Source organism: Mobula hypostoma, chromosome 6 (genome assembly GCF_963921235.1).
Source record: "Mobula hypostoma chromosome 6, sMobHyp1.1, whole genome shotgun sequence".
Lineage (NCBI taxonomy): Eukaryota > Metazoa > Chordata > Chondrichthyes > Myliobatiformes > Myliobatidae > Mobula > Mobula hypostoma.
Window position 1 is genome coordinate 38,029,234 of NC_086102.1, and position 24,087 is coordinate 38,053,320.

At 43.7% G+C, this 24,087-nt stretch overlaps 1 protein-coding gene across 1 annotated transcript in view; it reads right to left on the reverse strand.

Annotated features, from left to right (window-relative positions):
* Positions 1 to 24,087, reverse strand: part of LOC134347943 (suppressor of tumorigenicity 14 protein homolog) — a 114,577-nt gene that overhangs the window by 35,852 nt on the left and 54,638 nt on the right. Inside the window, exon 7 of the mRNA XM_063050609.1 lies at positions 18,900 to 19,125. Coding sequence (XP_062906679.1) covers positions 18,900 to 19,125 — 226 coding nt within the window. The remainder of the gene's footprint in view (positions 1 to 18,899; positions 19,126 to 24,087) is intronic.

Here is a 24,087-nt window from a genome sequence, read left to right on the forward strand (position 1 = left end):
CATGCAAGCACAAAATTTCATTGTACCCTGGTGTATCTGACATTAAACTGAATCTGAAAATGAATTTGGATCTGAGTTGTCAGAGTCACACAGCCTGGAAACAGATCCTTCAGCCATTGATCACCAAGTACCCATTTACACTCATCCCATTTTAATTTCCCCACTTTCACATTAATTCCCTCAAGTTCTTTCATGCAGAATTGTGTTTGAGACAATTTAGAATGGCCAGTTAACCTGCAGATGCACACATCTTTGTGCTCTCAGAGATAACAGATCACCAAGAGAAAACCTATGGAAGCACAAGGGTTCTCCACATGGACAACAGTTGGAATTGAACTAGAGTCTCCAATAGCAGCTCCACTCGCTGTGCCAATGCACTGCCCTTTCTTTGTGAGTTGCAGAGGAGGAGCACAAGTGTCCAGTTCATTTCCTGCATCACCACAGTTGGTGTTAAAGCAGGGGTCCCCAAATTTTTTTGCACCGTGGACGGGTTTAATATTGACAATATTCTTGCACACCGGCCGACTAGGGGGGTGGGTGTTAATCACAACCAGAATATAGGTGATAAGTCAACTATAAGTCACTTATTAGTGGCTAATACACTCAATTTTGTTTCTAAAAGGGTTTATCTAATGAATTTAATATTAAACACACATGAATATAGTGATAAGTCAATTATAAGTCATAAGGGGGTTCCTTATGTCCAGTCTATTCCACAATTTAGTTTTCGTTGCATTCATTGCAGAAAACCCCGCTTCACAGAGATATGATGTTGAAAATGGAAGCAACATTTTCAGTGCTTTCGAGGCTATCTCAGGATATTCAGCTTTGACTTTGATTCAGAATGTCGGCAGAGATGTTATGTCAAACATACTTCTCAGCCTGCCATCATTTGCAAGCTCGAGGAGTTGATCTTCTTCCCGCGCTGATATGGATAATTCACCGGGGACATTCACAAATGGGTCATGGACCCATTCCTTTGCACGTCTTGGGTCATTTGCAGTTGGGAAGTAACGCTCAAATTCTGTCGACAGTGAAGATAGGTGTTCGTGCACCAGCTGTGAGCCTCAGTCTCTCCCAAAATCCAGCTAATGCTGGGAACATGTCAAATATGCCCCTGTCCACTCGCCGTCCCCACAGTTCCAGTTTTGGCTGTGAAAGCAGCCAACTTGAAGACAGTTGTCATTCTCCCCTGAAGTGACAAATTGAGTTCATTGAGCAGGTTGAAGATGTCACACAGATAAGCGAGTTTTGCTATCCACTCCTCGTCACTGAAGTGTGCTGCCAGTGGTGACTTTTTTCCTGAAAGAAATCTTTGTAGCTGCTCTCTTAACTCAAAAACCCTGGCCAGGGCTCTCCCCCTTAATAGCCACCTGACTTCAGTGTGTAAGAGAAGGCGTTTGTGCTCTGCATCCATTTCCTCACAAAGCTGCTCAAACAGACGTGAGTTAAGGGCTTTTGCTTTGTGTGATTGATAACTTCAACAATGTCACTCAGTACGCTGTTAAGATCAGGTGACATTTTTCAGGTAGCCAGCATTTCCCTGTGTGACGCAGTGTGTAGACTGGCATTCAGGAGTGACCTCTTTGACTTGGATAGTGAAACCAGACTCACTAATCTGTTGCAACAGCTGTGCTTCGATGTCCTCCGCTATGTCATCGATTCTCCTTGAAACTGTGGTAGCTGAAAGAGAAACCTGTGCTATCTTGTTAGCTGCAGCTTCTCCCAACAGTTCACAGCACGTGTCCTGGCAGCAGGCAGAATCAATTCTTCACCGACAGTGAAAGGTTTCTTAGCCTTAGCAATACGGCTAGCCACTAAGTACGATGCTCTCAGAGCAGCAGCATTTGTGGAGCTGGTGGCTCTCAGCACTTGCTTCTGTCCCGCTTGCTCACGTTTTTTCCGCTCAAAAAACTCAACGGGTTTGTCTTTAAGTGCAGGGTGCTTGGACTCAAGGTGCCGAAGCAGTTTTGAGGGTTTCATTGCCTCATTAGACAGCTTGTCTCCACATATCACACACAAGGAGCTTGGACCGTGCGAGTCACCGGTCACAATAAAGCCATATTTTATGTACGACTCGTCATATTTTCTGTTGAAGGAAGCTTTCTTTTTTTTGCAGTCTCAGCCTCAGCTGTCTCTGCATTATCATCACTGTTAGGCCTTTTATGTCCCCTGCCATCTCTTCCAAAGAAACTCTCAAGCAACATTTGTTTTTGACTCATTGAGTAATTGTAGGTTAATGACCGACTGATGACCTCGCGTGCATTCAAGTTCAACTGTGGGTGTCACAGGGAATAAGGAAAGGTGCAACTGACTCATATCGTTTCCTCATGGCCCGGTAGCACATGCTTTGTGGCCCGGTGGTTGGGGACCACTGTGTTAAAGAATCAACCAAAATCAAACCAACAATTACTACAGAGAAGGAACCAGCATTCCAAAGCACAAGATTCGCAGCTAACACACTATACATTGAGGGGCAGCTCAATGTCAGAGGCATCATCTTTGAGGTGAGATATTAAACAATCAATTCTCTCAAGTAGCATTTAAAGACCCATAATATATCACGGGAGAAAAAAATAAACTTTCTTGCAAATATTTATTCCTCAACTATTTTCACTAAAGCAGATTACATGATCATTGATATATTGATGGCAGTGTTTATTGTACACGGATTAGATACAGCAATGTCTTTACTACAATAGTGACCAAAGTTCAAATACAATTATATAATTGTAGCCTATCAGTTTAAATTTCCTATTCAACAGAGTATCTATTTTTGCCAAATCAAGATGACTGTAACAAAATTCAAGTCAATCCTTCTCCCTTGCAAATGATTAAATATAAGCTAAACTCAATCATTACAACCCAGTGGGGAAGTCAATTAGCGGAACACAGAGCATTCTTTCTGGACCGACTCAGCCCTCCAAAGGCATTTCACAATCCAAATTCACAAATGCAATTTTTTCAGGAAGAGAGCCAGCTTCAGTTGGGGTCATGGAAAGTTCACAGTGTTTCATTTGAAGCAAAGTTAGCATTTCCTCTGGTGAAGTATGGGTGTGCTGACTAGTGAATGAGTTAAAATGAAACTGAAGTGGTCAGACTAAATAAGATTGAAAATGAATGAAATATCTTTACTGTAAAGCAATTTATATTTCATACAGAAGAAATGCTCTTATAAATGATCAGAAATTGCCTGCTAGAAGTAAGTAAGTAATTGCTCAGCAGTCTTCTGCAAACAAATTACAACATAAGGATTGGGTTTGGACTTAGTATTTTAATTCTATGTTCAATTGTTTTTCCTTTAATCAATGGTTATGACAAGCCACAAGGCATCACTTGAAGTTCAAAGATGACAGCTGATCTCCAGAGCAATTACTGTCTGAAATTTTCAACTCTACAGTTGTAAACAAGTGCTTAATGCACCAGACAGGTGGAAGCTCTAGAAGGCAAAGAGTCTGTCTTTAACCATAGAAATACATAAAACGGAAGTTGAAAGAGTTAAACGAGATAACTGCTCAGCAACCTTTGTGACATATTTATTTGGCTGAGGTCACTTTTCCTCCCAATGTTGGCCCATTCTATTATCTATCACCAGAAAAAAAGCAATAAAAACTTCCTGTTAACATGAACTGGCACAGCAATACAACAGGGACTTGAGTACAGTACTAAGCATATGCGCTGGGAAATTCCAGCAAAATAACTTATGATTTGAGAACCAGCTGCTCTTGCTGTACGTATACAGGGACAGGGTGAGAATGGAAGTAGATGAAAGGAAGGTATAAGGGAAAGGAAGGTATAAGGGAAAGGAAGCAAAATAAATTACCCTCTGCAATCTATCTCCAAATAAATAAATGATGCACTTTCCATTCTGTATTAAATGAGTTGTAAAAGACATATTTCTTGTTGCCTGAACAATAGGAGGTAGTTTCCATTTTTGTTACTCGCTAACAGACTCTATAACTGTGATATTTTAGGATGAGAGCAGGAACCATAGCCTGGAAATCTGAAGGTACAAGTATCTTTAAACGTCATGGTATTTTAACACCATGTGCCAAGAGTTTTAGTTCCCACAGATTTGCAGAAAAATAGATGAATTGACTATAACTACATATTCAGTAAAGAAAGCTTCAGAAAAATAAGACAGTCCCAAAGTACATAAGTGAACTGGCAATTGATGGATGCAGGAGGATATCGTGAGGGCAGCATTGATTACACAGTGGTTGTCAGGTGACTACAGAGGTCAAGATAATATTTGTGGGGTCTTAGAAGGTTGGGGATCATGAGGGCTTTTGAAGTCAGGAATTTTCGGGATAGTCAAAAGAATCCAGGTGATATTATGGGGACTATAGGAGATTCAGGTAAAGTATGGGATGGGATAGTAAATTTGCCAATGACACAAATGTTGGGGATGTTGTGGATAGCGTGGAGGGCTGTCAAAGATTACAGTGGGACATCAATAGGATGCAAAACTGGGCTGAGAAGTGGCAGATGGAGTTCAACCCAAATAAGTGTGAGGTGGTTCATTTTGGTAGGTCAAATATGATGGCAGAATATAGTAATGGTAAGACTTTTGGCACTGTGGAGGATCAGAGGGATCTTGGGGTCCAAGTCCATAGGACACTCAAAGCTGCTGCGCAAGTTGACTGTGTGCTTAAGAAAGCATACAGTGCATTGGGCTTCAACCGTGGGATTGAGTTCAAGAACTGAGAGGTAATGTTAACAGCTATATAACATTAGCTGGTCAGACCCCACTTGGAGTACTGTGCTTAGTTCTGGTCACCTCACTACAGGAAGGATGTGGAAACTATGGAAAGGGTGCAGAGGAGATTTACAAGGATGTTGCCTGGATTGGGGAGCATGCCTTATGAGAATAGGTTGAGTGAACTCGGCCTTTTCTCCTTGGAGCGATGGAGGATGAGAGGTGACCTGATAGAGGTGTACAAGATAATGAGAGGCATTGATCATGTGGATAGTCAGGGGCTTTTCCCAGGGCTGAAATTGCTAACATGAGAGGGCAAAGTTTTAAGGTGCTTGGAAGTAGGTAGAGAGCGAATGTCAGGGGTAAGTTTTTTTACCCAGAGTAATGAGTGCGTGGAGTGGGCTGCCGGCGAATGTGGTGGAGGAGGATACAATAGGGTCTTTTAAGAGACTCCTGGATAGGTACATGGAGCTTAGAAAAATAGAGGGCGATGAATAACCCTAGATAATTTCTGAAGTAAATACATGTTCAGCACAGCATTGTGGGCCGAAAGGCCTGTCTTGCGCTGTAGGTTTTCTATGTTTCTATTTTTCTATATGGTAGTCAATAGGTGAAATGGATGGTCACACTGATCATGATGAGTTGCACTGAAAGGTGGAGGGCATCAGGCTGATCTGGGAGATTGCAGCGAGCAAAGGATTAAGCCGAATAGTGAAGGGTGAGGGTGAGGGTCATGATGCTTGCAAAGAATTTATGTTAAATGTTTATAACTCAGTGGTTTGGCACTAAGTGGCTGTTGTATCATTCTGTCGAAAAAGAGTCAAGGCTTTAGGGTGTGGTGTATGCCGAGGAGATTTACAAGTTTGGTAGTAGGGATGTAGGTTTTCAGAACTTTCCTCACTTTAGAGCAGAGCCTGAGCCAGCTCATGGAAGTAACTACCCAACTGGCCACTGTTTTGGACCTGCGTCCTGTATCCTCTCCAGATCCTTCTGAAAGATATCAGGGAATCTGCTTCCACTACCCTTTCTGATAGCTCATTCCACTTCACAATAATTTGCTTTTAAAATAATTTCTCTTCACAGCTTGCTCTGGTAAGATGCTGGTGCACTTGGACACAGTGACCTCTCCAGGGCCAACCATAGGTGATTTTGTCCTTTTTAAATGTTGTTTTTATGATCGCAAAACACTGCTGGACATTAAGAACCGCAAGTACTGCAGGTCTACCCCGTCAGCGAGTTCCTCGATGGCAGAGGGGCTGGACTCGGTATGGACCGTGTCACTGCCTGCTGCGGAGAGGCAGTCGGTGCGCAAAGGTGACGTTCTGTCTAAAGGCAAGTGATTGTCTCGGATGTTTTTCTTGTGATCGCAAGACTCCATTGGACATTGGTGATGTCAAATACTGCGAGTCCGGTTCACTGGTTAATTGGTGACACCGAGGAAAAGGGAGCCACACAGCCTTGGTTGTAGTGAAGACCAGGCCTCAGGTCATGGGCTTGCTTGTTGCAGCAATCCAGGAGGGGAGACACAGGAGTAGTGTGGCATGTCTTCTATGCCAGGTTTACGTCTGGACTCTCCCATTGGCGCTGCTTTCCAGTGTTTGGCTGGTGGAAGACAAGCTGGATTGCATGCATGCATATGTTTGTCTGAGGACTGCTTATTCTTGTCAGCAATACCCATGCACCATCAATGCACTGGATGTGTCACTCAGGGACTCTGACTACAGGTTTCCCCCGCCATCCGAAGGTAGAGCTTTCCTATGAAACGGTTCGTAAGCCGAAATGTCGTAAAGCGAAGAAGCAATTACCACTTATTTATACGGGAAAATTTTGTGAGCGTTCACAGACCCAAAAATAACCTACCAAATCATGCCAAATAACACATAAAACCTAAAATAACGGTAACATATAGTAAAAGCAGGAATGATATGATAAATACACAGCCTATACAAAGTAGAAATACTTTTCCACAATCATTACTGAACTGTTCTCCGTAGTGAAAATCTCATGCAAGCACCGTCGGCAGAAAATCTCACGCAAGCGCCATCGGCAAAAACACTCTCTCCAGTAACCTTTAGGCTATGAAGTTGCCAAATCATACCAAATAACACGTAAAAATACACAGCCGATATAAAGTAGAAATAATGTATGTACAGCGTAGTATCACTTACCGGAATCGGGACAGCACAGAGCAAACTGATGATAGTGTGTTAGGCTGGGTTGTCGCAGGTTGGGTGGTGCAGTGGCCCCCACCCTCTGGGCCACCAACCGATACATTGTCGCGAAGCACGCAGGGGTGCAGCGGTAGCCGGGAGGCATGCAGCACATCTTTAAGAAAAAAGCCGAAATAAACATGCTAATTAATTACGTGCCGCCCGACACGTAATTGTCGGCCCAGTGCCAATTGCTGATTGCATTGCCTCTGATCTGGGCCGACAATTACGTGTGGGGCGGCACCTAATTAATTAGCATGTTTATTTCAGCTTTATTCTTAAAGAAGTGCTGTGTGCCTCCCAGCTACTGCTGCATTCTCCGCGAATCGGTACAGTATCTGCCCGCGGCCTGGGTGTTGGGGTGGTGGGACACTGGGGTGTCATCTCGTCGTCTGTTTCCATTAGAGCAAGCAGCTCATCTTCTCCTATGACTGCCTCTCTCGATGTCAAAGGTCGAGGTTCGTCGTCTGCTGTGGCTGATGTGGAAGACTTGCTTGACTGCTGAGCCTCGCGCATTTTTCTATCATACAGTTCTTTGTAAGGACTCAAAGAATCTTGCAAATATCCCCTAAACCTACGTACCCTTTCAAAATTAAAGTTGTACTTTATCATTACTCATTCGGTTTCGATTGTTATCCTTTCCTCTTCCAATTGCATCAGCTCTTCATCTATCAGTTCTTGGTCATGGGATGCCAAAACCTCTTCAACATCATCTTGTCAGTTTCCGCAAGCCAAACTCACCTTGTCCTTGCTTCGTTCACCACAATCGAAACACTTAATTATGACTAGTTTTACGCTAAGTGTAACACCCTTATGAGCTCTTTCAGGCTTTTCCGACACCATAGAACTCATCTTGTAAACGACTGCTCACAGGCTCGTGTTAAAGCAATGCTGGCAAGAATGCCATTCCAAATCTGGGGAGAGCGGCTGCTTTTTATTACGAGCTGATTTTTTTCGCGCGCTGAATCTTTTATCACGCGCTGAATTTTTTCGTAACAGTGAAAACATCTTCTGAAAGCGAAAACAGGGTACTAATGCAGGTCTTTCGTAACAGTGAGGTTTCGTAAAGCGAACGTTCGAAAAGTGGGGGGCACCTGTATATATACAGTACTGTGCAAAAGTTTTAGGCACACGTAAAAAATTCTGTAAAGCAAAGATGCCTTCAAAAGTAATTAAACTAAAAGTTTCTAATTATCAAAATAATACTATAAAGAACAATAAACAGTAAAAAACTAAATCAAATCAATATCTGCCGTTAAAACTGCATCAATTGTCTTAGGTACACTGTTGTGTCATTTTATAAGAAAATTGGCTGGTAGGTTGTTCCGTGCATCTTGGAGAACTTGCCACAGCTCTTCTGCAGTCCTTGGCTGTTTTGCTGCTTCTGTCTCTTCAGTTAATCCCAGAGAGCCTCGATGAAGTTGAGATCAGGGCTCTGTGAAGGTCATACCATCTCAAACTATATAAAAAATCTTGGGTGCCTAAGACTTTTGCAGAGTATTGTATTTTTTGTGTGACTGTATATTATATGTGCTATTTGTGCTTTGTGCTGTGTACGATTGTTGTTACTGTGTTTTGCACCTTGGTCTTGAAGGAGTGCTGTTTTGCTTGGCTGTATTCATGTATGGTTGAATGATAATTAAATTTGAATTTAAACTTCGTTTGCAAATTACAAATCTCTGACAGTTGATTATAAACAACTATCACTGGATTCAATTTCTCTGTGTTAATTCTATCATATTCAATCCTTTCTTTGAACATGGTGACTAGCTCTTCTTTTAGCTTTCTTCACCGAAAGAAGAAAAATTTTGTTTTCTTCATTCACTCCACAGAACTAAAGTTCTGCATTCATTGCATAATTATGGTCACTTTCTTCTCTAACCTCTCCAAGGACATGACGTACGGAGCCTGAAAACGGTGGGTTTCACGCTGCGGAGTCCAGTGGCTGTTAGCGAGGGGCTAACGAGTCGTAATTCCAGAGACGCCCAGTAAAAAGGGGTTTCACTTGAATATGGATGTGGGATTGCAATTACGCCATCCCATTATTGTATTATGGATAACAATTTATTTTAGTGGCTTTCTGCCAACAGATGGAGAGACATGGAAAGGCACCTGTATCTCCAGGAGGCAAGGAACCAATCAGATATACTGTCACTGACATAAGTCATGAAATTCGTTGTTTTGTGGCAACAGTATAGGGATAACGAATTACTAAAGGTTTCGATAAAATATTTTAAAAAATGAGAAAAAAAATACCCAGAGAGTGGCCTTGAACTGTTCAGAAATCTGATGGCAGAGGAGAAAAAAGCTTGAGTTCGGGTCAATGTTGAGTTTGGGTCTTCAGTCTCCTGTACCTCCTTCCTGATGGTAGTAATGAGAAGATGACATGTCCTGGATGGTGAGGGTACTTAATGATGGATGCCACCTTTCTGAGGCATCGTCTTTTGAAGTTGTACTTGAGGACGGGCAGGCTTATGCCCGTGATGGAGCAGATAGAGTCTACAACCCCCTGAAACTTCTTATGATCCAATACATAGGTGCTTCCATACTGGGCAGTGACACAACCAGTCATAATCCTCCCCACCGTACATCTGAAGAAGTTTGCTGGAGGCGTCGGTGACATACCATGTCTCCTCAGACTCCCAGTGAAGTATAGCCGCTGACACACCTTGTTCCTAATTGCACTAATTTGTTGAGTGCAGGATAGACCTTCAGAAATATCGACCCTGGAACCTAAAGCTGCTCACTCTTTCCACCACTGACGCCTCGATAAGGAGTGGTTTGTGTTCCCCTGACTTCCCCTTTCTGAAGACTACAATAAATGACTTGACCCTGCCGATGCTGAGTGTAAGGTTGTTGTTGCTACACCACTTAACCAGCTACACATCATGAGTGTAGAGAGAGTAAACAGTAGGCTAAATACACATCCTTTAAGTGTTCCTGTGGTTGATCTGTCAGGAAGGAAGGGATGTTATCGCTAATCTGTACTGACTGTGGTCTGTCATGAGAAATTCAAGAATCTAGTGGTGGAGGGAGGCAAAGAGGCTCAATTTTTGTAGCTTGTTGATTAGAAGTAAAGCAGCCAGATGAAGGTATTGAAGTTATCCAGGTGGTCCAAAGCCTAGTAGAGATCTTGTGAGATTGCATCCACTTTGGACCTGTTGTGGCTGTAGGCAAATTGCTGTGCGTCCAGGTCCTTGATCAGGCAGGCGTTAATTCTGGCCATCAGCAGCCTCTCAACGTATCTCATCACTGTAGCTGTGGGTGCTGCCGGATGATAGTTGTTGTGCCAACTCGCCCTGCTCTTTTCGGGCACTGCTATGATTGATGCACTTTTGAGAGCAGATGGGAACCTATGACTGCAGCAGTGGCAGAGTAGAGATGCCCTTGAACATTCCAGCCAGTTGGTTGGCACAGGCTTTCAGTACCCTGTCAGGTACACCATTGGATCCTGACACCTTTTGAGGGTTCACCCTCTTGAAGGATATTCTGACATGGCCCAGAGATCATATGCTGTCCAGAGGTCAGATACTTTCAGGATTCCAAAGGTCTATTTCCCACTTCCATTCAACTCTGCTTCCTACTCCCATTCAGATATGTCCATACATGGCCTCCTCTACTGCCATGAGAGGCTAAACTCAGGTTGGAGGAGCAACACCTCATATACCGTCTAGGTAGTCTCCAGTCCTTTGGTATGAACATAGAATTCTCCAACTTCCGGTAATTCCCTCCCCCTCCCTTCCCCTATCCCTATGTCACTCTGCCCCCTCCCCCAGCTGCCTATCACCACCCTCATGGTTCCGCTTCCTTCTACTACCCATTGTGTTTTCCCCTATTCCTTCTTCACCTTTCCTGCCTATCACCTCCCTGCTTCCCCTCCCCCACCCCTTTATCTTTCCCCTTACTGGTTTTTCACCTGGAACCCACCAGCCTTCTCCTCCCCACCCTCCCCCCACCTTCTTTATAGGGACTCTGCCCCTTCCCTCTACAGTCCTGATGAAGGGTTCCGGCCCGAAACGTCGACCAATCTTTTCCATGGATGCTGCCCGACCTGCTGGGTTCCTCCAGCGTGTTGTGAGTGTTGCTTTGACCCCAGCATCTGCAGATTATTTTGTGTTTAGAATTCCAAAGGTGTAGATTTATTCTCTCTTTCAAAGTGTGCATGCAAAGGATGAAATTCAAAGGATGAACCAGTTATGTTGTTAGGTCTTGCCTTGTAGGAAATAATGGTGTAAGGGGTTTCTTCTTTTATGTTACTGCGTATGTTCATCAAAATGGCTTCTTTATGATAAATGCTGAGAAGGTTCTCTCACTACAGTTTGTTTGGGTTATCTCATTGACAAGAGAGTGAATGAACCAATGGGTGTCCATGTTATTCTTTTTTGGGGTGATATGCTATCTCATATGGCTGGGAAACAGGGGCTTTGGTAGGGAGTTGGAGGAGAGACCGGGAGGAAGCTGGACATGCTGGGAGCGCTCTAGTTGATCACTTTGGATGGTCTCAAGCTGCGAGTCGAGGGGGTCAGAGTGGGTTGCAGGGTGAAGAAAGACGGTCCCGAGCTCCAACTGTGTGCACGAAGAAATTGAACTTTGATAAGTCTGGCGCCTTTTTCATTCCCTTTTATATTGTACCTCTATTAATATCATAGTCCTAGTAAGATATATAAAGTGTAATTTGTAAAATGTACATTGTGTGCTGGCTGATGACTGATGACTGATGTTTGAAGCTGAATCAGGTGGCATTGCACAGCAACCTACGTAACCGGGAGACAAGGTTGGGTGGCGGATGGGGTTTCCCCTAGATAAATATCAGCCAATATAGCTGAGCGTTACAATGGCATGCAAACTTTGCCACAGCAGATGTGCATCTGCTTGTCTGTAATTTCACAAGGAACTGCCTTTTTGCTGTCACAATGGCCTTCTGTAGGTTGTACCTGAACTTCTTGTAGGTTCTTGGATTACTGGCCCCAAGCTAACTATGAATCTCTGGTTCAACCGTGGTATCAGAGATATTCTTAGGAAGCAGGGGTCCATGGCAGGATTAACATTTAGAGACTCAGAGTCATAGAACATAGATGCAGGCCCTACTGACTCCTCGGTGCCCTACTGCTCACCTTGTTAGTTCTACCCTGGTTTGTCCTACCAAAGTGTATTACCTTACACTTATCTGCATTAAGTTCCGCCTGTCATTTTTCAGCCCAACCTTCCAGCTGGTCCAGATCCTGATACAAACTTTGACGGTCTTCCTCACTATACACTACACTCCCAATCTTGGTGTCATCAGCAAATTTGCTGATCTAGTTTACCACATTATCATCCAGATGGTTGATATAGATGACGAACAACAATGGACCCAGCACTGATCCCTACCTTGCAGCACACCACTAGTTACAGGTCTCCAATCAGTGAAACAACCATCTACTACCACTCTCTGGCTTCTCCTGTGAAGCCGATGTCTAATCCAATTCACTACCTCATCCTGAATGCCAAGCAACTGTATCTTTTTGACCAACCTCCAATGCAGGATCTTGTCAAAGGGCTTGCAAAAGTCCACGTGGATAACATCCTCTGTTTGTCTTCATTAACTTTCCTGGTAACTTCCTGGAAAACCCTATTAGATTAGTTTGACACAACCTACTGCACATAAAGCCATTTTGACTGTCACTAATTAGTCTCTGTTTATCCAAATATTCATGCATCCAGTCCCTTAGAATACCTAACAATAACCTACCCACTACTGATGTCAGGCTCACTAGCCTGTAATTTCCTGTCTTATTCTTAGAGCCTTTCTTAAACAATGGATCAACATTACCTATTCTCCTACGAATGTATCAAGGAAAACACTAAAGTGCAAAACCCTAATCCTGAAGGCTTAGTGGAGCCACACTCCATTGTATCCCTATGGTTCGAGGGTATTTATGCTAGAGCCATACTTGACACATGCTCTCAGGTTACTCTGCTGTGCAGATCCTTCTACAACCTGTATTTGACACATTTACCATTGACACCACTCAGTGCTCTAGAGCTTCGGGGCCTTAGTACTGATGACTACCGGTATGATGGTTACCTGTCGTTGAAGCTGGAGTTTTTGGAGGCAGATGTGGGAATAGCTGAGGTTCTTGATATGTTAGGCTAGTGGGAGCCTGCAAGGAGAGAATTGGAGAGAGCTTTCTGAAAACCTTGTCTGTTCAGAGTTGTTTTTGAGGAAGTGCAAGCCCATCCTAGGCTGGATGATGAGCACAAAGGAGGAACTGTGTGGTACACCCAGTCCGAATCTGTTGTGTCACGGCCTGGGGAAGTAGCTAGAGTGATGGGAAACCCCAAATTTCCCGGAATGCCTGATGCCAAGGCCCTCCTGGTGGATGCTCCAGAAGACATGAAGAGGAGTCAGGCTTACCTGCTGGGCTACTGGTGAGGCCTGAACTGCAGAAGCCGTCAGCTGTACAGGTAAACAGGATGACAGTGATTGTCAGGAGCACATCGGAGAGGGAGGTCACCCTCAGGTGGGGAATGCCGATGGCACATCTTTTTCCGGTGACTTTAATGTCTAGTTTTCCTGTGTGAAAAGCAGGAGAGAGACCAGCTCCTGGAAAGGGAAAGTTGACAACCAAGTCATCCAACTTTGGTGACTCCCCGGTACCTGGAGGTTGGAAAAAGACACTGATGGAGAAGATGTTGGAGTTCGAAGATGTTAGAGTTTTTTCTACTGAGGAGTTTGATGTGGGTTGTTCCAAGAGCACTTGCCACGCCTTCCGAGTGACAGAGGACACCCTTTTCAGAGAAAGGTCTCGTCGATTAGCACCCGCAGAGGTGAAAGACGTTTGGTAGCATCTGCTGAAGCTGAAGGAAGCTGATATTATCACTGAGTCCAGTTCCTATGCGTCCGCCATAGTGGTGGTGAGGAAGAAGAATGGGAAGGTACGAATGTGAGTTGACTATCAGACACTGAACAGATGCATAGTCTCCGACAAGTATATGTTCTGCAGATCGAGGACATGCTGGCCTGCCTGAGTGGAGCGAAGTGGTTTAGTGTGCTGGACCTAAGGAGTGGGGTCAGATACCCATGAGTGAGGCTGGCAAAGAGAAGACAACATTCATATGTCCACTTGGATTCTTTCAGTTTGAAAGGATACCCCAGGGAATATCAGGAGCACCTGCTACTTTCCAGCGTGTCCTGGAGAAAACGGTGGGGGGTATGAACTTGCTTGAGGTATTGGTGTACTTGGATGATCTCGTAGTGTTTGGGTCAGGTCCACCCTGGAAGAGCACGAGGTGAGGTTACTGAAGGTGCTAGGTCGCCTGAAAGCTGAAGGGTTAAAACTGTCACTGGACAAGTGCTGGTTCAGCAAGACATCTGTCAACTATGTTGGGCACATAGTCTCATGGGATGTAGTAGCTATGGATCTGTCTAAGATAGAGGCAGTGACCACATTGCCAAGACCCAAAGATGTGAGTGCTCTACGCTCGTTCCTTGGATTATGTGGGTACATAGATCTGATCACTTCATGAAGTTCGTGAAGGACTACTCCAAAGTGAGTTACCCTTTGAATCAGCTTCTGTGCAGTTACCCTCCTGTGGAGGAGAAAGGGAGGAGAACAGAAGGAGAAGAAGGTAGTTTACCTTACTCCCTTGGAGCCTTTTGGAGCAAGATGGGACCCAAAATGTGAAGAGGCCTTTCAGTTGCTGAAGCAGCTGCTGACGAAAGCACCTGTGTTGGCATTTGCAAATCCCCCAATTGCTATATGTATTGCATACAGATGCCAGCCGAGAGTTCTATATCAGGATCAGGGCACAGGGTTGAGATTGTCGCTTTGTCAGCCTGAGTCTGTCACCCTTCAAGCGAAACTACCCCACACACAGATTAGAGTTTTTGGCATTTAAATGGGCTGTGGTGGATAAGTTATGTGATTATCTATATGGTGCTAAATTCAAGGTGAGGACTGACAACAATCCATTGACTTATATCCTGACCTTGGCAAAATTGGACAGCGGCATTGTCTGCCTATGATTTCAGCCTGAAGTACCAGCCTGGGAGCCGGAACATTGATGCGGATGTTTTGTCCCAATGTGCGCATGAAGAATTGGAACTGGATGGAGAGTGGGAGAGCATTCCTGCATCTGAAGCTAAAGCAATGTGCCAGAAATCATAGGCTGGTCCGGGGCAGGACAGAGCTGTGGATTATCTGGGAGCTTCTGGCTGTGCCATTCCACAAGCTTACTGCAATTTGACTGCTCTGAATATGAAACAGTTGCCTGCGTTGAGTCCTGGGGAAGTAGGCACCGCTCAGTGAGATGACCCTCGTATAGGTACCGTTTGGTTAGCTGTCGCAGAAGGGATATGGCCCAAGTTGAAAAGACGAAACACCCTGCCATATCTCTGCTGCTGAGAGAATGGAACAAACTGGAGCTGAGGAACCAGGTTCTATACTGGGTCATGTCTCCTACAGACAGGCCTCGGCCTGAAGAAGTACCTGGTTCTGCCTGAGAAGCATTGGAGGATTGTGCTGAAGTCAGTTCATGGTGATTCTGGTCATTTGGGGATTGACAAGACCTATGGATTGGTCTGAGATTGGTTCTATTGGCCCCGAATGAAGCCCAAGGTCGAAGAGTACCGTAAGTTGTGCATTCAATGTATTCGGAGGAAGATGCTGCCTATTAGTACTACTCCTTTATCTCATTTACAGAGTGCTTGATCTAGTATATATGGATTTCCTCTCCATAGAGCCTGATTCCAGCAACACAGTGAATGTTTTGGTTATTACTGATCACTGCACTAGACATACTCAAGCTTTCCCTACAAAGGATCAGAGGGTGTTCACTGTGGCCAAAGTGTTACAGGAAAAGTATTTTGTTCATTATAGCCTTCCCAGATGGATACATAATGATCAGAGTAGGCTCATCTATGAGTTACTGAGCATGCTTAGAGTCGAGAAGTTGAGGACTATGCCTTATTATCCTCAAGGTGATCCCTAGCCTGAGAGGTTCAACCGGATATTGCTAGACATGCTCAGAACCCTGGAGATCAACAAGAAGAACAAATGGAGTCGGCATATTGGGCACCTGGTCCACTGCTACAACTGTACACAGAATGAAGCTACTAGATACTCGCCATACTATTTGATTGGGCATGAAGTAAGGTTGCCTGTAGACCTCTGTTCTTGGGACTGATGGGGAAGACTTGTCACAGAAGACCTATCTTAAATATGTGTCTGACATGAGGAGGGAATCGCAAGAGGTGTATAAACTAGCAGAGGTCTCTGTTGCCAAGCAGAATCAAGGAAATAAGAGGAGTAACGATCAAAAGATTAGGTTCTCCCAACTGATGCCTGGAGACAGAACTTGGGGCTACCAGGGAAGCATAAGGTGGCTGACCACAGGGTGGTTACGCTTTACACAATGGAGAGTCAGATGCCAAACATGCCAGCTTTTCATGTGAAGCCAGAAGACTGGAATGGACCTGTCAAATTTCTCCATCGGAACTACCTTTTATCTCTGGGACAAGAGGTACATGTCGAATCCAGAGCCTGACATGGACCCTACACCTAGTTGGAGGACTCTGCGGTGACATGGGAGAGCAGAAAGACAACCAATGGAGAAAGCTGAAGGGGACTCAACCACTGAATGTTGTACAGACTCAGAGGATGAAGAAATGGGGGTGTGGTATATGATCTTGCCCCACAACCTCTCCACTATCTGCTCTGGCGCTCTAGTTCCCATCACTCTGCACCTCTGGTTTAAATGTTCCTGTGCAGCAGTAGCAAGCCTTCCTAATAGGATATCAGTCACCTTTCAGTTCAGGTCAAACTGTCCTATTTGTACGGTTCCCACCTTCCCTGAAGCAGAGCCCAATGATCCAAAAATCTGAACTCCCTCCTCCACCTTGTCCCATGCTAACCTGTATGATCATCCTATTTCTGGCCTCAGTAGCATGTGGTAAGTGTAGTAATCCTAAGATCACAACCCTGGAATTCTTGTCCTTTAAATTAGCACCTAACTCCCTGAACTCACTTTGCAGGACCTCATTACCCTTTATACCCACGTCATTGGTATCACTGTAGACCACAACTTCTGGCTGTTCACCCTTCCACTTAAGAATGTTCTGGACTCGATCCTAGACGTCCATGACCTGGTCGCCAGGAAGCAACATACCATCCCGGAATATTGTTCTCGTCCACAGAGCCTCCAGTTTGTTCCCCTAACCAATGAATCCCCTATATGTACAGCTCATTTGTTTTCCCTTCCTTCCCTTCTGAGCCACTGAGCCAGATTCAGTGCTGGACACGTGATCGCTGTGGCTTTCTTCTGCTAGGTCATCTGCTCTAACAGAAACCCAAAGTGGTGTACCTGTTATTGGGGGGGTGGGGGTGTACTCTGCACTGGCTGCCTATCTCCTTTCCTCGCCTGACAGTCACCCAGTTACCTGCATCCTGCACCTTGTGCGTATCCAGCTCCACGTATCCCTCAGCCTCCAGAATGATCCAGAGTTTATCCAGCTCCAGCCTCAGTTACTTAGAAGCTGCAGCTGGATGCACTTCTTACAGGTATAGTCATCAGGGTCACTCGAGGTCTTCCTGCCTTCCAGCAATCCACAAATGGACCATTTCTAGAACATGGAAGCAAGGATCGAGCATACCATCCCTATTGCTCTCCACACCGGAGTCACCGGGAGAAAGTACAAACTCTTTATGGATAGCAGAGGTACTGAACCTGGGATGCTGGGATCGTAGCAATAGACTAACTGTATGCCACTGAGTCACCCCTTTCGCATCTCCATCCCAGTCATTTATATAAGTTGTAAAAGTTGGGCTCCAGTAATCATCCCAAAAGCACACCGTAAATTAAACTTACTAACCAGAATAAGATGTTTCCATGCCTATTATCTAATTATTATTTGCTTGCCAATACGTACCTACATGTTACTTCCTGCACCACAAACTTATATTTTCTGTTCCCTTATCAATTGTTTTCAGCAAAATTGCATGTAGCATATTCACTAGTACCCCATTTTTTCTAGACTTTAAAGAATTTGGTGAATTCCCTTTCACAAGGCCATGCTGACTTTCCCTGGACACCTTAAGTTTTCTAAGTGCCAAATATAACATCTTTAATAACAGCTTCTAATATTTTTCTTAAAGTCTGTCTCCCTTTTTGAATAAAGGGGATATACTGTATTTGCCATTTTATATTCTAATAGAACCTTTTTCCAAATCTACAGTATTTTGGAAAATTAAAACACATTCATTACCTATCACTTATTTTAAGATCATAAAATGAAGACCATTAGAATCGGAGTCCTGTTAGACCCACTGCTTCAATAATTCACTCAGTATCATTTCCATACTGAACATTCCTCCTTCCCATCCAATTCCCGATTTACAGCCGTAACTGGGATGCTTCTTGTATCATGCGCAGTTACGACTCACATATAATACCTTCTCAAGACTATAAGACCATTAAACCTACTAGCAGAATTAGGTCATTTGCCCATCAAGACAGCTCTGTCATTTGATCGTGGCTGATCTATTTTCCCTCTCAACCCCATTCACAGGGAAAATAATACATTATCCACCTCGTCATCTTTCATCATTACTTCTGTAGATTCAAGACCAGTGCCCAATGGCTTATTCCTTTCTTTCTTTTTCCAAATAACACCAGTAAATATTCTGCTTGTAGCAAATCACAGGGAAGGATCATTGTATCAGTCAAGGCGGGTGAATAAAGTTTTTGGAAACACAAGAGAATCAACGTTGCCAAGTACCCAGGGAACAATGGCTTTTATGGCACACCTAGAGAGCTTAGGAAAGCTACTTAAAAGGAATGGGACTTTCTCTAAGCTGTGAAGTTTTAAATTATTCGTAGATTAAGCATTTAATTACATACTAAAATAGACAATATAGAAATATTCGAGAAATATTGGAGCCAAGAAAGTAAAAAGATACACAACTGTTTTCAAAATCATCTCTTTAAAATGTTCTCCAAATGACACGTACTTACTAACAGTTTGTCTTGGGTCAAGAAACCCAGTACTATAAGTTGCCACATCCACACCATTGCAGTTGGCTCCTCCAGGTTTAGTTGAAATTGTAGCCTTGATGGAGTAACCACTCTCTCCTTGGACCAGCCAATAGTTACTGCTGCTTCTGTTGCATTGAATTAATCCCAGTGAATCAAAAGTCTGTTCTTTGCTCAGTAGCAAAACCTGATGTACACACTGACCTAAAAAGACATAAACAAGTCAAAGGTATTTAGAACATTCACTTCACCATTAACATTGTTTACATCAGCTGGATTTTCTCTATAGAATACATGCTGAACCAAAGGAGCAAAGTTTCCTCAGAGTAACATTCACATAATGGTCTCTACTTTACTTTCAGAGAAATCACTACAGATGAGGAATTGCTTAAAGTTCAAGTTGCTAAGTATAACTTGTATATAAGACCATAAGATATAGGAGCAGAAGTAGGCCATTCAGCCCATTGAGTCTGATCTGCCATTCAGTCATGGGCTGATCTAATTCTTCCAGTCATCCCCACTCCACTGCCTTCTCCCCATTACCCTTGATGCCCTGGCTAATCAAGAACCTATCTACCTCTGCCTTAAATACACCGAATGACAGAGTCATAGAACCCTACAGTACAGAAGCAGGTCCTTCAGCCCATCTAGTCCATGCCAAACTATTATTCTGCTTAGTCCCATTGACCTGCACCTGGACCATAGCCCTCCATACCCCTGGCACCCATGTACTTAACTTCTCCTAAATGTTAAAATCGAACCCACATCCACTACTTCTGCTGCCAGCTCATTCCACACTCTCACCACCCTCAGAGTGAAGAAGATCCCCCTCATATCCCCCTTAAATATTTAATCTTTTGCAGTTACCCTATGATTTCTATCGCATCCCTTTCCTTTTCCTGCATACGCAAATCTAATTGGCGAATCATCAATTCACTTACAGTTATTCCAAGTTTTTGTATCACATTTCATGGTCATGACACGGTGGTCTCAGTGGAGAAATCAATGTCGATTGAGTGTCTACTCCACAGTGAACCTTTGTTCAAGCTGCAGTTGCAACCCAGATTTCTGTCACTTTAATTGACATTCCTATTCCCTTCCATCTGTGGCCTCCTGCATTGTTTCAATGGGGCTTCCATCTGGGTATACTGAAGATTTCAGGAACGGGTATAGAATTCAGCAATTTCAAGTAATCTTTTTTTTTCCCTAAAATTCTTTTTTTTTCAAAAATAAAATCATTACTATAATCACGAACATGACAAAATCTGCAGATGCTGGAAATCCAAAGCAACGCACACACACACACAATGCAGGAGGTTCCTCCAGTATTTTATGTGTGCTGTTATCATGATGATGTTATCCATCTGCAATATTGAAACATCTTTTCTCTATAAAGATTATTTGATATGCTGAGCTGCTCCAATATTCTATGTTTAGTTCATTTCTCTCTAATACCTTGGCAATGCATTTTGCAACTTTCGTCATATCCTCTTGATCTATCTTCCTGAAACACCTTCAATCATTTCATCAACCAGAAGGCTTCAAAAACACAGATTCATCATGGCAATCCCGGCCTCAGCCCAGAGATATTCTCATTGTTCTGTCCTCCCCAAACTCTCTACAAGTTAAAACTAGTTTGCTTTCACATTTTCTCAGCCTATTTGACCTGAAGTGTTAACTCTGTTTCTCTTGCTATAGATACTGTATAACTTAGAACATAGAATATGCAGCAGCGTGGTAGAGCAACTTAAACATCCCTAATGTACCTACCTCTACCACCAGCCCTGGCAGTGCGTTCCATGCACTTACCACTCTGTGTGTAAAAAACCTACTTCTGACATCCCCCCTATATTTTTCTCCAATCACCTTAGGTCTCATTCCAGTCATTGCCACCTTGGGGAAAAGGTGCTGGCTGTCCACTCTCTCTATGCTTCTCCCACATACATGTCTGTCAGGTCACCTCTCATTCTATTTCACTCCAAAGAGAAAAGCTCTACCTCACTCAACCTTTCCTCATACACCACGTTTTCCAATTCAGACAGCATCCTGGGAAATCTCCTTTGCACCCTCTCTAAAGCTTCCACACCCTTCTTCTAATGAGATGACCAGAAATGAACACAATACTACAAGTGTGGTCTAACCAGAGTTTTATAGAGCTGCAACATTGCTCGCAGTTCTTGAACTCAGTTCCCCAACTAATGAAGTGTGTACGAAGGTCAACACATCATACATATTTTTAACCACGAGGCAACTTTGAGGGATCTATGGATGTGAACCTGAAGATGATTCTGTTCCACCACACTGTAAGAATCCTGCCTTTATCCTTGTACTTTGCGTTCATCTTGACCTTCCAAAGTGAGTCATTTCACACTTCTCTGGATTGGAGAATCTGCTGAATATTTTCAGCATTTTCTGTTTCTATATTATGTCTTTTGTTTCGAAAGATGTGTTGAAACACTTCACCACACAATGGACAGTAAATGAAGCTGAGCTTTAAGGAGAGTTTAGAAGAGGAGAGGTGGAGGGAATTGGGGATGTTTTTCCAAATTTTAGGCATAATTGCAAATGTGATGCAAAGAATGAACAAGTCAGTTAAACAGAGAATTCTGGTTCAATTGTTCATTTGTGCAGCTGAGAAGGCTGTAAAAAGACAAGGCTACAAACTGATTCAAACACAAAATAACGAACTCCTAGAAACATAGAAACATAGAAAATAGGTGCAGGAGTAGGCCATTCAGCCCTTCGAGCCTGCACCACCATTCAGTACGATCATGGCTGATCATCCAAGTCACAACCCCGTACCTGCCTTCTCTCTATACCCCTTGATCCCTTTAGCCACAAGGGCCATATCTAACTCCCTCTTAAATATAGCCAATGAACTGGCCTCAGCTGTTTCCTGTGGCAGAGAATTCCACAGGTTAACCACTCTCTGTGTGAAGAAGTTTTTCCTCATCTCAGTCCTAAAAGACTTCCCCTTTATCCTCAAACTATGACCCCTCATTCTGGACTTCCCCAATATCAGGAACAATCTTCCTACATCTAGCCTGTCCAATCCCTTTAGAATTTTATACATTTCAATAAGATCGCCCCTCAATCTTCTAAATTCCAGAGAGTATAAGCCTAGCCGATCCAGTCTTTCATCATATGAAAGTCCTGCCATCCCAGGAATCAATCTGGTGAACCTTCTTCGTACTCCCTCTATGGCAAGAATGTCTTTCCTCAGATTAGGGGACCAAAACTGCACACAATCCACTAGGTGTAGTCTCAACAAGGCCTTGTACAGCTGCAGTAGTACCTCCCTGCTCCTGTACTCGAATCCTCTTGCTATGAATGCCAGCATACCATTTGCCATTTTCACCCCCTGCTGTACCTGCATGCCCACTTTCAATGACTGGTGTACAATGACACCCAGGTCTCGGTGGACCTCCCCTTTTCCTAATCGGCCACCATTCAGATAATAATCTGTTTTCCTGTTCTTGCCACCAAAGTGGATAACCTCACATTTATCCACATTAAATTGCATCTGCCATGGATTTGCCCACTCACCTAACCTAATCAAGTCACCCTGCATCCTCTTAGCATCCTCCTCACAGTTAACACTGCCGCCCAGCTTTGTGTCGTCCGCAAACTTGGAGATGCTGCCCTTAATTCCCTCGTCTAAGTCATTAATATATACTGAAAACAACTGGGGTCCCAGCACTGAGCCTTGCGGTACCCCACTCGTCACTGCCTGCCATTCTGAAAAGGTCCCGTTTATTCCCACTCTTTGCTTCCTGTCTGCCAACCAATTCTCCATCCACAGCAATACCATACCCCCAATACCGTGTGCTTTAAGTTTGCACACTAATCTCTTGTGTGGGACCTTGTCAAAAGCCTTTTGAAAATCCAAATATACCACATCCACTGGTTCTCCCCTATCCACTCTACTAGTTACATCCTCAAAAAATTCTATGAGATTCGTCAGGCATGATTTTCCTTTCACAAATCCATGCTGACTTTGTCTGATGATTTCACCGCTTTCCAAATGTGCTGTTATCACATCTTTGATAACTGACTCTAGCATTTTCCCCACCACCGATGTCAGGCTAACCAGTCTATCATTCCCCGGTTTCTCTCTCCCTCCTTTTTTAAAAAGCGGGGTTACATTAGCCACCCTCCAATCCTCAGGAACTAATCCAGAATCTAAGGAGTTATGAAAAATTATCACTAATGCATCCACTATTTCTTGTGCTACTTCCTTAAGCACTCTGGGATGCAGACCATCTGGCCCGGGGGAATAATCTGCCTTCAATCCCTTCAATTTACATAACACCACTTCCCTACTAACATGTATTTCCCTCAGTTCCTCCATCTCACTAGACCTTCGGTCCCCTACTATTTCCGGAAGATTATCTATGTCCTCCTTAGTGAAGACAGAACCAAAATAGTTATTCAATTGGTCTGCCATGTCCTTGTTCCCCGTGATCAATTCACCTGTTTCTGACTGTAAGGGACCTACATTTGTCTTAACCAATCTTTTTCTTTTCACATATCTATAAAAGCTTTTGCAGTCAGTTTTTATGTTCCCTGCCAGCTTTCTCTCATTATCTTTTTTCCCTTTCCTAATTAAGCCCTTTGTCCTCCTCTGCTGGACTCTGAATTTCTCCCAATCGTCAGGTGTGCTGCTTTTTCTGGCTAATTTGTATGTTTCTTCTTTGGAATTGATAGTATCCTTAATTTCCCTTCTCAGCCACAGGTGCAATACCTTCCCTGGTTTATTCTTTTGCCAAGCTGGGACGAACAATTGTTGCAGTTCACCCATGCGATCTTTAAATGCTTGCCATTGCATATCCACCGTCAACCCTTTAAGTATCATTTGCCAGTCTATCTTAGTTAATTCACATCTCATACCTTCAAAGTTACCCTTCTTTAAGTTCAGAAGCTTTGTTGCTGAATTAACTATGTCACTCTCCATCTTAATGAAGAATTCCACCATATTATAGTCCCTCTTACCCAAAGGGCCTTGCACGACAAAATTGCTAACTAACTCTTCCTCATTGCTCAATACCCAGTCCAGAATGGCCTGCTCTCTAGTAGGTTCCTCGACATGTTGGTTCAGAAAACTATCCCGCATACGTTCCAAGAAATCCTCTTCCTCAGCACCCTTACCAATTTGGTTCACCCAAT